This window comes from Blennius ocellaris (genome assembly GCF_963422515.1).
Source record: "Blennius ocellaris genome assembly, chromosome: 2".
In the NCBI taxonomy this organism is placed as follows: Eukaryota; Metazoa; Chordata; class Actinopteri; order Blenniiformes; family Blenniidae; genus Blennius; species Blennius ocellaris.
The window spans coordinates 24,201,542-24,216,568 of record NC_137651.1 but is presented as its reverse complement, the minus strand read 5'-3'; the positions used below and the strand labels follow the sequence as shown (position 1 = coordinate 24,216,568).

Genomic DNA, 15,027 nt, shown 5'->3' with positions numbered 1-15,027 from the left:
CGACATTGTTTCCTGGTTCAGTATGTGTCTCACTTTACTCTGGCCGAGGTGCGCATGTCCTGAGACACAGTGTTTCCGCAAAGTCTTGTTTTTGCCCGTCTACACAACGTTTTATTGAAAACTCCCTCCCAGGGAGACTTTTTTGTGTGTGTGTGTGTTTTCAGTAGTTCCGAGCACAGTAGTTGTGTCCGCAGACCCTCAAAATGAAACAAATGGTTTTTTTTCACTTAAAATTGTTGCCATGTAAACGAGCCCTACACCCAAAGTTTCTCACATTATTGTGTAAAAAACAAAACAAAAAAAAAACTTCCATGTGTGAACGGGTGAATGAACAGATCCACAGAATATATAGCTGAAGTACATTTACGTATCCACCAGCCGATGCAGGTGTTGTTCAAATGTTTTCTTTGTTTGTTTTTTTAAACAGACTCCTCTTTTCTTTAATATCTGCAGTCTATCTATTGAAGAGACGACCAGGTGCTCCTGTTGGAGGTTTTACCGTCTTTTCCACCAATAGTCCACTAAATAGCAACAGCTGTAAAGGGATTTTATTTTTGTCCTTCATTAAATCTGATGAATGGCAGTCGGCTATTCATCAAACTCATTCCACTTTCAGCTTATATTTGAAGCAGACGTCTTTGAATGTCCTAAGTGCGGCATTCAAATCCAAGAAGGTCTCTTATTCTGCTATTCGATTAATTTTTAGGAGCCCGACGGAGTTTCAAAGCACAAACATCAAAGTGAACTCTTTCACTGTGAATGAGCAACCGGGATGCTTCTCTTTCAGACATTTTCACTCCGATTCCATCAAATAAAAATAGAAGGTTTCATAAATCATTGAGCCACAGGGACACAGGAAATCATTAATAGTGATGCACTGACACCACTTCACATAATAAAATTACTAGAATGTTAAGAGTAATGAATATTGGTTAAGAGTTTAGATAAATAAGTTTACATAAAGACAAAAATGAATAAATAAGTTTATGGGTAAAACACATTTAAAAAACAGTTCAACTTTGATTAAAACGGTTAGAATAAGTAAATCTAAGAACATGATTTAATTTACAAATAGAAAACAGTTTAGGTTGAAAAACATTAAATGTTAAAATAGCAGAAAATTATTTATTTATTTAATAAAGAAATTATTTAAAATAATAAAAAACTCAGGTTGTTCATTCATTGAATAAACATTTGAATAGAATTTATTGCATTAGCGTGTAGCATTGCTGGTGTGCGAGTTCTGGAACTCTTTAGCATCTTGTAGCATGTAGCATATAGCACACTGATGAATGACATCGGGCTCTCTCCTCTCGATATGTTGGCAGCACACACAAGTTCTTTAAGCTTTATTTCCTCTACAGATTATCAAATCAAAGGCTCACATTAAGATTTCCGATAAAAAAAAAGAACACCCAGCCGAGGTCACCTGGAGCAGGAGTACTCGAGTAGTGCAAGTTGTATTCTTGTTTTCTGGACAGACGTTCAGCCAGTAAGTGAAAACATGAAAAAAAAAGTCTGTCGCTGTTTGATTAGAGGAAACATTCATCCTCCTCCTTCCTGTGTGTCGCCGTCCATCCGGAATCTACTCCTCACAGCATCGGCGGTCTAAACTGGGGTAACCATGGAGACCAAATAACTGTGGGTCTTATCAGCAGCCCATTACATCTGCTAAGCTAGTTATCTTTCAGGACCTTCCAGAGGTTTTCAGGGTTTTCGCGAGCACTCTATTCCTCGGGATCCCAACAGCGAGATAAAACTCTCCGTTCCTGGCTCCTTAATTAGCTCCAGCAGATCGGCGCTGCCAAAAGCACTTGTGATATTCCATTATTCTATAATCCCATTAGGCGGCCGAAGGCAACTGAGACAGAGACCAGAAGAGGATGTTGTTTTTGTAGCCGCTGAGCAGCGTCTGTGCCGACAGTAAGAGGCGATCAGAGCTGAACGCACGGTGACGGGTCAGTCTGCGGGGGGGACGTCCACCTTTGCCCTCGTCATCGCTGCTTCCATTTGCCCTGGAGGTCACCGGCGGGTCAATCCCAACGAGCTCGTGACCTCCCTGTGTACCCTTTAAAAGGTCGATCCCGGGAACGATTCGCCCTTCAGAGAAATCCTCGAGTTGACTTCCCTTCAGCCGGGACCGCGGCTCATTTACTGACCGTTTCTGCTTTAACGGGAGAAGCTCCAGCTCTGAAGGAGCGAGGCGGGAACGTCTCCCGCGACAACGATCCCACATCAGGCAGAAAGCGACACAATCGACTTGAAAAAGCAGATTCACGCTCATCCTTTTGAAACCTCGTCGTCAAAATTAGGGGCATGCCGGCGGACATATCTGCTGTTTGATTAGCTCTGCTGAACATGCTGCTGCTCTGCTGAACCCACACTGCACTGCTCAGCACAACTTTAAAGGACACTAGTACTTTGTTCAAACTTCTCGTTCAGCCTCGAGACTCTGGTAAAAAAAAACAAAAAACAAACACAACCTTCATTCACGTTTTTTTAAAACCATATCAACCCGATTTATACCTTTTGGACTAGATACCGTCCATCTTGGACAACAGCGAGCTTTACTTAAGCCACACTAACAGATTTATGGCTGCAGTATTTCCAGCAGGATGGACAGTTAACTCTTGAACACTGAACCATAAGTTCATGACATTCCACGTGTCTGACACTTATCTTCACATTCAATTTCTCCCGTTTGTCATCAGATCGGACCTGTCCAGAGCTTGAGGCTGATTTCCTGCCCTGCATACAGCAGTGGTGGGCTGCTGCAGAGTTTTCCATCATGACACCATAGAACCCGGCCCAGCACCATCGAGCGCTGGTCACAATGCGTCTCCCCGTTTGTCCTCACATCATCTTTGTCGTTTCCATGTCAGCAAACCCCAGAGGGATCAGCGGCAGGTCACGGGCTAATTTGGGAAGGTTTTGTCCTGCAATCAGTCCAGATTCAAATTTGGATTTGAAGACATTGAGATAAAGAGAGCAAACTCTGGAAAGAGCGGTACATAAATAAAAACGTATGGTCGTCTCACACCTTTTACAGATTTATGATTGATTGCAATGAGAGGAAACTATTTCAGATTTTCTTCTGCTGATGATGACACAGCTACAACCACTGCCAACTTCGGTTTGTGTTTGTCCTGGTTCACCGTGAGCATTCGTCACATTTTTATCTCACAGATCTGACTCGGGTGTTTCTAAAAGATCAGGCGAGGGCTGCACGATGAGGTGGGGAGGACGTGGAGAATTTTTCACACCGTGTCTTTTAATTCACAACGAGGCTCCCTGTCCAAACACTCACGTTTTCAAACGCAACTGTCCAAACAGCCTTCAAGTAATCCTCCTCTCTGTGTACACAACAGGCTAAACAAACTGCATCTGAAGCTGGAGGCCGTCGGCGGTGGCCGGCAGTGAAAACGAGTTAAAACCAGACTTGCAACCCGTGAGCGTCACCCGACACAAGAGCAGGAGCGAGACGGAGCGAGACGGAGCGAGACCTGCCACCAGGAGCATCAAAAACGACACGATCCTGCTGAGTAACCCACAAAAGATGAGACGGTTCCTCCATCGCGGGGCTTTGACATGGCTGGGCCAAGCAGGTAACGAGCCGCTGCTTCGCCACAGCTGGTGTCGGGTGGCAGGTGAGGTCAGCGTCAGGTAATGAACGCACTCCAAGCCGGGACGGGAACCTGGCCACCAAAGCCTTTTATCAACACCCTGAGGTCCAGGGTACTATGGGATCACAGGAGTGTATAAAGGGAAATAAATGTGGAAACATAAAGAGACTCAATAATACAAAAAAATAGACATCTTGTCTTTGCTTCTCCCATTTTGTCTTTTCCATTTGCTTTTTCTCATTGCATTTACTGGATGAGTCAAGCCGCCTGGAAAAGACGAAAGCAATACAATGCAAATCAGCGAGGGGCAGTGGGCGGGGCTTCCTGTTCAGGGTGACGAGGTTTTTTTTGGAGACGGCTGGGGAGAAAAAAATATTGTTTTTTCTCGTCGTGTGGATGTACCCTTAGTTTTTTGGAAATGGCTTCATGAGATCTTCATGCAAACGGAGACATTTCATCCAACCCTCTGACTAAACGCTTCCCGAAATGGGACTCGTGCCCATGTTTTTTTTTTTTTTTTTTTTTTTTTTTTAACAAGCTCGGCCTCAGTCAGCACAGTAAACAACGACACGGGCGAGCAGAGTTTGAGGCTAACCTCAGAGCCTCATTGGACCACATCAGTAACTGGGAATGTATGTTTCTCATTAGGGTCGACCGCATGAGCCTCTGCACTGTCAGGCTCCATTCACACTTAACACAAGAACTCACCATCAACAGTTGATTTACACTAAAGGTGGGTGATAATGACAAGATGTTTTTTTTTTTTTTTTTTTTTACTTAGACACTTCATAACACTGGAAAAAACAAACAACTGCCTGCTCTTCCAGCCTTAACATCAATCACCGATTTACTGAAGGTCAACAAGTCATCTGGGTTCTTCAGGCTAGTAATGCTTGTGCTGCACCCTATACTGAAAATGTAACCTTGTCCTGTATCGACATTCATAATAAACCACTGACTGAACTGCAATACATTGTCTCTCTATCCACTGTACATTCATGCTCTGCAAATGTCAGGATTTAAAGGATGAAAGAACCAAATTCTGAGTCTGGTTCTGCAGGTTTCTGCCCGTTGAAAACATGTTTTTACTTCCCATCATCTCATGTGGAATTGTTTTTGGGTTTTTTTCTCTGTAAAAGTGCCTTCAGATCACTGTCTTATCATTGACACTATATAAATAAAATGCAACTGTCCTTTTGCAAAAAAATTGTCCATTTCAAACTCACTCATTCCCTCACACTTGCTATTTTTTCAGACTTTTTAACACATCGGCCCCGAGGACAAAGCGTGAACTCGCTGTGTGGAGCCTTCGAACGGCGAACAAGAGCAGAGATGAAGAGATAATGAGCCTCGTTCACTCTCAACCCGTCTGTGGTCACAATGTTATGGCCGACGTGTGGCGGGAGCCACGGGAAACTCGTCCCGCTCCTCGGCGTCAATCGTCAGTCGGACGGCTCCGAACATCTTTTTGCGACAGGCTGTGGCTGCAAGCTGCCCGCGGCCCACGCCGCCACCGAGGAGGCAAATCTGTCCTCGGCAGATCGTGAAATGACGGCGGCGAGAAGGTCCGACTCACAGCGGCCCATCTGCTCTGAGGCTGAAGCTGCATCTGCACGAGCACCACCAGGCGCATGACGGCAGACGGGCTGCAGCCGAGTGTTGGCGAAGCGCCCGTGAGGCTCGGCTCGGCCGGCTGCTCGCAGCACGTACAGGAGGCACTCTGAGGAACTGTACAACCTCCTGCAACTTCAACAGGATATTCATATTCCAATGGGGTGGGGGGGGGGGGGGGGGGGGGGCTAACCCGACTGGTTTCATCAATAACAACAATAATAACTTGCCACAGGATCTAATATCATCAGTTGCGTCGAACTCCGGCTTCATTTGGAAGTCAAGAAATATAGTTTGACGACTACGGAAGCGAATGTGGCTCAAAAGATCCATTTGAAACGTATTAACAGAAATCCTTGTTCATTTTCAGATTAAACTGCATTTTTTTTTGTTTTTGACTCATAAATAAAAATCAATGATCAATCATCCAAACTGCATTTTCATTTTCTTATACAAGGCTTCTCATTCTGCAACTTAATTAAAATGGGAAAGAAAATGACGCTTAAGTCTTAATTTTCACAAGACATAAACAGAATTAATTAGACCAGAATAAGAAGAGGAAAATGCAGTTTGGATGATGCATTAATCATTTTGTTTATGAGTCAAACTGTGCGGCCAGCACCTCGACATGAAAAAGCATTTCTGCTCACGCATTTTTATTTTCAAATGTGACATTTCAAAATGAATTTTGTTCACTATTTTGCTGGTGTCTTTTGAATATTTAAACTTAAAACGTCCCTTTTCTTTTCCATTTGAATTAAGTCACAGTATAAGCAGTCTTGTGAAAGAAAAATGAAACTGCAGGTTTGGGAACCACTTGACTTTGCCTGAAGCAGCAAGACAGCAAGTCTTCCAGGATCGTGGAAACGGCATTGGGCGGCTTCACGTTCAGTTTCAGTGCAGGGAAAGCTCTCATGAAATTAATCTGCAAGCGGCACCTTTTAATCCACACACGTAAATTTAGGAAAAGCTTTAAAAAAGGTCAGCTGCTGTTTCTACAGGCTAAACGACACGGAAAATCCGCGGAATGTCAACGCTGCGTCATTCGGTGATTTCAACACAACCGACGGCAACATTTTCCAACGAGGAGACGGACTTTGACGTTTCCAAACCTCAAAGCATTCAGGCTAAAACTGCTGCCGTCATCCATCCTGACGATCAAACCGGACGTATCGAGAGCAACGTGAGACAGAAGCCGTGACCCCGTGGCGCCCCCACCCTCACCCCCCCTCGCTCCCTCTTACCCGTGAGCTGGTGGCGAACATGTACTTGTCCCGCAGCTGGAAGCTGTCCACCTGCTCCAGGATGACTCTGCGGTTCTGTTCGCTCTGGAAGAAGTCGGTGCTGCTGAGGACGGTGGAGACCCCCTGAGGCTCATGTCTCTGGACCAGCACTGTGGTGGGGGGGTCGTGGGGCTCCACACCCCTGTCGGGCCAGACGGAGAACACAGGAGTGTCAGGATACAGGTAAAAAAAAAACAAAAAAAAAACATTAAAATACACTTTTGTTTTCTCGCATATGGCTCTTAAACATTTCAATGAACACTTACTGGAATATGTTAATTAAAAATTTTTTACCCAAAGTTGCTGGTGAACGATATTTCTACAATTGAAACTTTAAAGTAGGGATGTACCAATACCAGTACTGTGTCCAATACTGCAAGAAGTACTCATATGTGTGTAACCCAGCCAGTATTACGTGACGTCAGCCAGTTAAGAACAAGGCCAACGGCTCAGCTGAGTTTCAGGAACTCCTCACAAAGAGCATCAATAATAAATTCAATGTGTATTCATAGTAGGGACGCCAGTACTTCTCTCTAATTCATCTGAATTTCTTTGGTGAATCATTTTTCTGACCAAACTTGACATGATAAAATCAAATAAAATTGAATTAAAAAAAAAAAAAAAAAAAAAACAGTTGGAGAAGCCAAAAACTAATAAGCTTTGAAATCTGCATTTGATTGTATTTTTCAGTATTATTGGCAATGGACATGGTTTTCAGAGGGTTGCTGTGTGAACGTTTCTGAAATGAAAACACAAAAATGATGCGTTTTCACCCGAAACGCTGTCGTGCCAAGCAACGTTAAAAGTCCCAGCACAGCAAATAAAAGCAAAGTCAAAGTGCCAGTCAAGTGTCCTCCGGTGCTCTTCTGCTCTGATGAACAGTCCAGAGCTAAAGTTTGACCCTCCGACTGGGTGGCAGGATTCTAATGACCCATCTGTCTGGATTTAAAGTCCAGAGCCGGGGAGCAAGAGAGTTCCCCAGGCACTGATTTCAGACCTAATCCAGCATGAAAACACTCAAGTGTCTTTTTCTAGACAAACAAACGCAGCGTCGATGTCCTGCAATAAAAACAAAAAAAACAAAACAAAACACTAAGGATACAGGTCATTCTGGGTTATTGTAGAAGAAAAATTGACTCTGAAAAGTGAGGAGGCTTGCAAACAGTCAATCAAAATGACTTAATCTTTAACCCTGTATTACACTTCTCAAATCTCTTCATGTATTATGATAAATTTAGGACATTTACACACCCGTCCCACGTTGTCGTCTGCATGTCCGTTTTCTTATATTTTTCTAACATTATAAGTGATTAATTTTGTATATTCAACACCAAAGTTTCACATAAATTCCACATCATTTTCATTTTATTGGAATATTATTTTAATTATTTACTATTTTTCACCTTTGCGCTTATGTATTTCTTACCTAAATCGACTTTCGTGTACCCAGACGTTTTAATCCCATTATGTTTTAATCCTCTTTCAACTTTCTTATTTTTCCATGTCAAACTTTATGTCGGTTCCTCGAGGTCATGAGACGAGACAAGAGAAGATAATCCTTTATTCATCCATCACTAAGAAATTTTGTGTTACAGCAGCAAAGAAATATCAGAAGAAAATCACACAGTACAAAATTAAATTAGATAAAAATATAAGAAAATATACATCAAAAATAGTTAAAAAGAGCCAGTGACTTAAAAAACTCTGTAAACCAATTAAAAAAAAAAATACAACTACAAATAAGAACAGGTTGGCTCAATGGTAAACACTGTCACTTCACAGAAAGCTAAGAGTTGGGGGAGGAAAAAAAAAAAAGCCCCGTTTCTTCTGTAAGGACATTCCTCCAGTGGTTTTCTTCAAAACGCTGACACTTAAAACAACCCTCAAAAAAACAAAAAATGAAACAAAAGAAAACAGCGTGAGATCTTCCTCACAAGGCTTCAACAATACCTTAAAAAAACCCAGATTATTCTGGTTTTCACTGAAAAAGGATCCTTGTCATTTTGGATTGTCGATGTCAGCACGATGAGCAAAAATGTGTGTGTGTGTGTGTGTGTGTGTGTGTGTGTGTGTGTGTCAACCTCAACAAGCAGCCAGGCGAAGCTATTTGCGTCCCTCGGAGGACCGAGAGGCTGGCGGAGGATTCAGAGGACGAATGAAGGGGCTCCGCTGTGTCTTATCGCCGAGTGTTTCCCCCCGGTCGTCTGAAGAGGCGAACAGAGGCGGCAGTGTGCCGGCCTCAAAAGATCCCTGTTGGACCGACGGCCGCTGTCTGGACAGGGAAGACGTCACTGCTCCGTCCTTTTCAATACAAACGCTTCCACAACACCCGTCCCCGCCGCTCGAGCCTCCCCGGGAGAAAATATCTGTTCTTTTATTTCTTTTTTTTTTCCACTGGCCGGGCGGCCAAGCACCAGTTGTTCTGCTTTTATTGAACTGGAACTGCCCATTCTCCCTCCAAACTGTCCAATATTTAAAGAAAAACAAAACAGCAAAACAAACTAACAAATCAGTGATGACCAAAACTTGGTATTGGCTGGTTAAGAAAATGTGACATTATTCCACCTTGGTCGCCTTTCTCAAAAAAGTTGCATTTCCATTGGCTCCGAGCGTCGGCGTTCATTTTCACTTGAAATCGTTGCCGTGGAAACGGGCCCTATAAGGAGCTGGTGGGGAACATGAAGCCTTTCCTGTGGCGGCCCGCCTGCAAGAAGCAGAGCCCACCACACACCAATCTTTATGAAAACACAAAATGTACATAAACCAGGTGGACAAACGATAAACAATGGAGGCTCCAGAGGCTTCAGAGGCTCTGTGCTGCTCAATATTTAGAATTTACCAGCAACCCCTCCAATAAAGTCAACATTTGCCATAATTTACTACAACAGTCATGACCTATGGAAACACCCTTGGTCTGGTTAATATCCTCCTAAAACTGTCACAATTTTTTTATTTATCACTGTGAAAAAGCCAAGACTCACCTCCCAGTGTTTCATAGTGATAGGCGCCGCCATTTTGAATGGTGACGTCATGGTGCTTTTATCAAATCCAGAAAAAAACATTCCATTTACTTCATAGAACTAAAAATCAGTATCAGTTCATAGACATTGCGATTGTTTTGCTCTTGTTTCACATTATGACAAGGTTTCAGAGTCATTTGTGAATTATAGTCAGCTAAAGTATTTAACGTTTATTGTGAATTTTTTTTGATATTATGTTCACATTACGTTTCACATCTGCTTTGACAGTTTGTGACGTTAATAAACTTCCTCGGTCCAGTGAACACTGCAGGATTACTGGAGCAGTGTCCGGTAAAACATTTTGGCATTTGGCGTCCCCTGCAGCATAATTCTTACATAAAAACATACTTAAGTGGACCCGGACAACTAAAGAGAGCTTGAATGTCGTTTGCACACGCGTACGGCAACACCACGCCACCTCGTGGGACTGGCATGCAGTCTACAGCGTTTAAGATTTTGAGTGTTTGGAGATCATGATCAATATGCCGTCATGTGAATGTGAAACCTTTCTAAAATGGGAATGGAAAAAAACAAAAAAAAAAAGGTTTTTCACTGTTTACATGGAGGCTGATATAATTCACCAGCTTCCTGTCCTCTGCACCAACACATATTCTGTGGCATTGAAACAATGAGTCTGACTCATTTCATTTTCATCTCAGAACGAGGAGTCTTCCTCGTTGTCTTCCTCAGTAACCTCTTCCCCGATCCACTCCTCTTAACAACCCTTTTGTGCAGGACTCATTTCACCCAGTGTAATCCAGGAGAAGCGGAGATTGAGCCTCTCATGCGGAGGATTGAGCCCTTCAGTGTGTCTCCTAGCAGCAGGATGGCCGGATTAGTGTGTGTGTGTGTGTGTGTGTGTGTGTGTGTGTGTGTGGGGGGGGGGGTGTTGATCAGGGGTTCGGTCTGATCACATCCAGTGGGATGTTTCTTTGGCTTTCAGTGTTTCAGTCACAACAGCAGGAGCCGCTACTATAACGACAACAAACAGGATTAATCCCAAATTGGACGGAGCGGCGGGAGCAGCAGAGTTTATGATGTCCGGAGATAATTCACAGACAGAGGCTCGTGTCCAGTCTCACTACCAAAAGGTTAGATCAATGAGAAAACCTCCGTCGGTTTCAGTAAGTCTGCGGTTTGATGGAGCTGGAGCACAGGACTGGAACATGATGTCATGGGTAACTGCTAAGATACACAATTTACAAAGTGCTGCAGGATTTGAGGACAGACTTTTTAGCTCCTATTGTGTCCCTCATTTCTAGAAAGTCACGGCAACTTTTAAAAGCAGTGGACGCTCAGATTCTCTCTCAAACGCCGAACATGTGTGGAAACCTCAAACTGGACGTGCCCAGATGGCTTTTTGATAAGCAGCCACACCGAGTTACTTCTGCTGTGGAAAACAAATCCAGAAGTCTGGAGTGAGTCATAAAGGGAGTCACATCCTGAGCGTCTTTGTCATTTCTATGGCAAAGCTCAATGTCCATGGATGGATGAGACGACCGTTTCTGCCCAAACAGTCAATTACTTCAAAAGACAAGACTCACTGAAATACGAAAAAAATAAGCTTCCTCCTACTTCTGCTGAGACTAAAACCAGCTCTGTGCCAATGGGTCCTCCGCTGGTTAACAGAAAGGAAACGCTGTCGTCCTCTATGTCCAGTCATCAGTGTGTGTATGGCGAGTGCGCATACTACGCAACTTAATTGAAATGCAACAATTTCAAGTGAAAATGCAAAACTTTCATTGCACAACAGTGCTCAAACAAAAAATGCAAAAACTATGTATGTCCAGTTGAAATATTTTTTAAGTGGGGCCGAAGAGGACGACCCGCCGCTTCTTTACAACACTGGCATTGAACAAGACAAAAGAAAAAGATAAAATGGAAAATGGAGTAACATACGTTAAAGTAATAGTGTATACAGTTTAAATAACAGTTTAAATAATACGTAATTAAAGTACATCATATGTATCTCATGGTAGAACACCTTACAACAATAGCTATGACATGTTGGCTTATAAAATAAGTCACTTTAAGAAAAAAAGTATTTTTGACTGACTGGCTTCATGCTGATTTATAATATAAACATACTTGAGCCATATAAATCATAAGGTATCTTCAAAAAGTGAGTACACCTCTCACATTTCTGTGAACATTTATATCTTTTGATGGGACAACACTGAAGAAATGTGTCATCTCCTCAGGGTCTCATCAAAAGATTAATTAAATATTTACAGAAGTGTGAGCAGTGTACTCGCTTTTTGTGAGATGGTGTACACATCACCCATCTTTATACAATAAAAACAAACATTCTAGCATGTATGGAGAGGAGGTGGGATTTGATAAGTTATACTTCTTTGTTTGGTGAAATATCGTTTGATCATTATGAACTGTTTATTTGATTTTGTGCATGTTTGAAATAAACAACTCAATTTATAAAAGATTAAACTCTAAAATGCTGGAGTATAATTTTTCACATTGTAATAATAAACTGTTCAAGTCACAAGCTCTGCTGCATTTTTCTCATATCAAAAATACTGCATGCAAGATATTATTATTGATTGTTAGGTCCCAGCCTAGGAGCTACTGGAGCAACATAAAAATAAGTCTCACACACACAAATACGACCACAGTCTTAACAATTGTAGTAAATTGTGTATAATTAATTGATTAATTGTGATACTAATTGGTTATTAATTGATAAATTAATATTGGTATTAATTGATTAATTGCAATATTCATTGCAGTATGTGGACTAGCTAACATGCTAACATGAACTATGACGCTAACAAGCTAACAGACTGACGTGTGCTTTGTGGACCAGATAATCAGCTCATGTGCCCTGACATAATGCTAATGTTTCAATGCTTTATAATGCTGATGCTAATGCTAAGCTAGTGAGCTTAGCATACTAGCATGTGCGATAAGACCAGACTCGGGCCCGGGGACACCTGGGGAGTAACCTGTGAAAATGTCCTGTAGTTAAAATTGACCAAACATTTTGGCATGATGTGTAAAATCAGATCAGAATTAGATCAAAATTGATCTCGACTTATTTCATTCTTCCAAATATCTGAGTTATGGAGTGGAAACAAGAGGAATAATTGCAAAACAAACAGAAGAATTGGACTCATAAATCAAGCTGATTGTTATTTTGCCCCAACAAATCCTCTGTTTGTCATATCGAAGACGCTAAAAATACACGACACTGTTGACCTTAATACACCAGCTGTAATTTAGAAGGCGCATAATTATAATCTTCCACCTCAAATCCAGAAGTTATTCAAACAGAGTTGAGTTTTTGTGTCAAATATACTTAATAATCCTTCCAAATGCTGAAAAAATGAGTCGTAGACGAAGTTGCCCTGCACCGGCGGAGGGTTGTTCGGCCAGCAGAGTTTAGATACGACGACAAAGAGCATCAAGTATCTGGCAGTACAAGATATCAAGATAAGTACGTTTTGTTAGCTTGCATTGTCTTGAAACGTGTCAACAGACAACGTATCTGGTTTCAGTCTGACAAAGGAGCCGGTTTGACAGAGACACTGTTTTGAGAGTTCATTTAGGGTAGATCCACACGACAAAAAAACCCCCGACCTTTTTTCTCCCCAGCCTTGTCCCAAAAAAAATTCCTTCCACACGTCACTATGAACTCGGCTCAACATGAGGCTGCAGGACATGTAGTACACATGCCAGGCCTTTAGGGGCGCTGTGACTCACCAAACACACCAAAAACATAGAAGAAGACAGAGCACATAGAACTTTAGAAGTAGATTCCTGCTCATAAACATGAATATAACTCTAGTTCTATAGGTCTATGGCCCTGCTCCTCCTGCTGCTAGTGGCATGACTCGCAGTGCGTATTCTATATTTATAGTCCATATTGACAGTTTTATAGTTGAGATTCACTCCTGATACAATCCAGTTCGTCATCAGTCCATACGAATGTCAGATACTCTATATTTTGTTTATAGCGAATTGTTCTCTGCACACGTGTGCGTGTGTGGCTTCATCACAAAAACAACCCAAACTACCACGTGTTCCAACACAAAAACGACATCGTTCTCAGCGTTTTCGCCGTGTAAACGGAAATCCTTTTTAGAACGTTGCTGTGTTTAAACTTTTCTGAAATGAAAACGCCAAAAAAAAAAAAACCCTGATGTGTTTAGTGATGAGACATCATGTGAACGGGGCCAAAGTCTACACGTCTCAGGATGAGAGTGACTGAATTCATTGCAGTAGAAGTTACGAGTCAGAAATATGAGTGAGTTTCCCCACGAATGGACGGTACTTGCATTCTCTGTAGCCAGCTGCTGCTCTCCTAAACCAGCTGCTGCTCTTTTACACAAGCCAATACTCTCCTAGACAAATGGCTGCTCTCCTAAATAAAGCGCCGCCCTAGTGAACCTTGCGTTGCTCTATGAAGTGGCTCCTCTGCTAAAAGAGCAGCCGCTTTTCTAAATAAACTGCTCAAATCTACATAAAACGAGGTCATGCATAAGAGGACTCAAATTGCATCGTGTCGGGACTGTCAGCGATGCAGTACGTTGTTGTACTTTATATTTAGAATATTCATATTCAAGCATATTGGAGTTGGTGTTATTATAAGAGAATGAAGCAAGATTTCAAAACGTCGGCATTTTAAAATACACCGGGTTAATGCAAAGGTGGTCCGAATGTGCTGATTTAGACAGTATGATGCTCTTATTTTGACAGGCTGCCCCCGGGAGCACAGCCCACCTCCAGAGTACATACACCCCCTTCAGCGTGGAGCCCAGGCAGCCCAGGACTTACCAGAAGTAGGTCTTCACATGCTCCTGGATCAACACCCACGTCTCCCCAAAGTCGTCTGATTTCCACAGCTACAGAGGCAGGAGGGGGGGAGAGGAGGAGGAGGAGGAGGAGGAGCAGAGGGGGGAGGAGGTGTACTGTTAAAATGTAGGTCAGGCTCATTCCTTGGTTTTGGCTCTTATACATATGACAAGGAGAAGACTGGAAAGACGCTCGGTGCTATTGTGCTCAATCTAAAACCAAAGAAAGCCTCCAGAGTGAGAAGCTGATGTGGCGCAGATGTGAAGCAACTCTGGAGGGGGTTTTTTTTTTCTGACAAGATATTACATTAGTGATTTGACTTGTAATTAGATTTTATTTTATTTTAAAGCGTTTACCTGTCGACCAGTACGAATGCCCAAAACGTCAAGACAAAGATTCAAAAAAAGGCATCCACCTTCATGTCAACAGAGAAATAACACAGGAACATCTGAGAGGACTGATGGGGCAGAGAGTCTCGTGTTTCCACGACGACCCAACATGACAAACATGGCGGCCACGTGGCTACAGACCCGACTTTTGTTGTCGTTTCCCTTCTTGTAGCGATGAAACCACATCTATTTTTGTTGTTGTTGTTGTTGTTGGTGATACGGAGAACAGATGGAGGATAATGCTCCTGCTCCTGCTCCAACCTTTTTTTGGAACCAATTCTTAAACTTATGT

General features: G+C 42.5%; 1 protein-coding gene across 1 annotated transcript in view; it reads right to left on the bottom strand.

The window, feature by feature from the left end:
• The window catches only part of sorl1 (sortilin-related receptor, L(DLR class) A repeats containing), a gene marked incomplete at its 5' end in the record, with an annotated part of 67,073 nt that overhangs the window by 33,747 nt on the left and 18,299 nt on the right, over positions 1-15,027 (bottom strand). The window contains 2 exons of the mRNA XM_080514735.1: positions 6,479-6,659; positions 14,329-14,396. Of these exons, the coding sequence (XP_080370861.1) occupies positions 6,479-6,659; positions 14,329-14,396 (249 nt within the window). The remainder of the gene's footprint in view (positions 1-6,478; positions 6,660-14,328; positions 14,397-15,027) is intronic.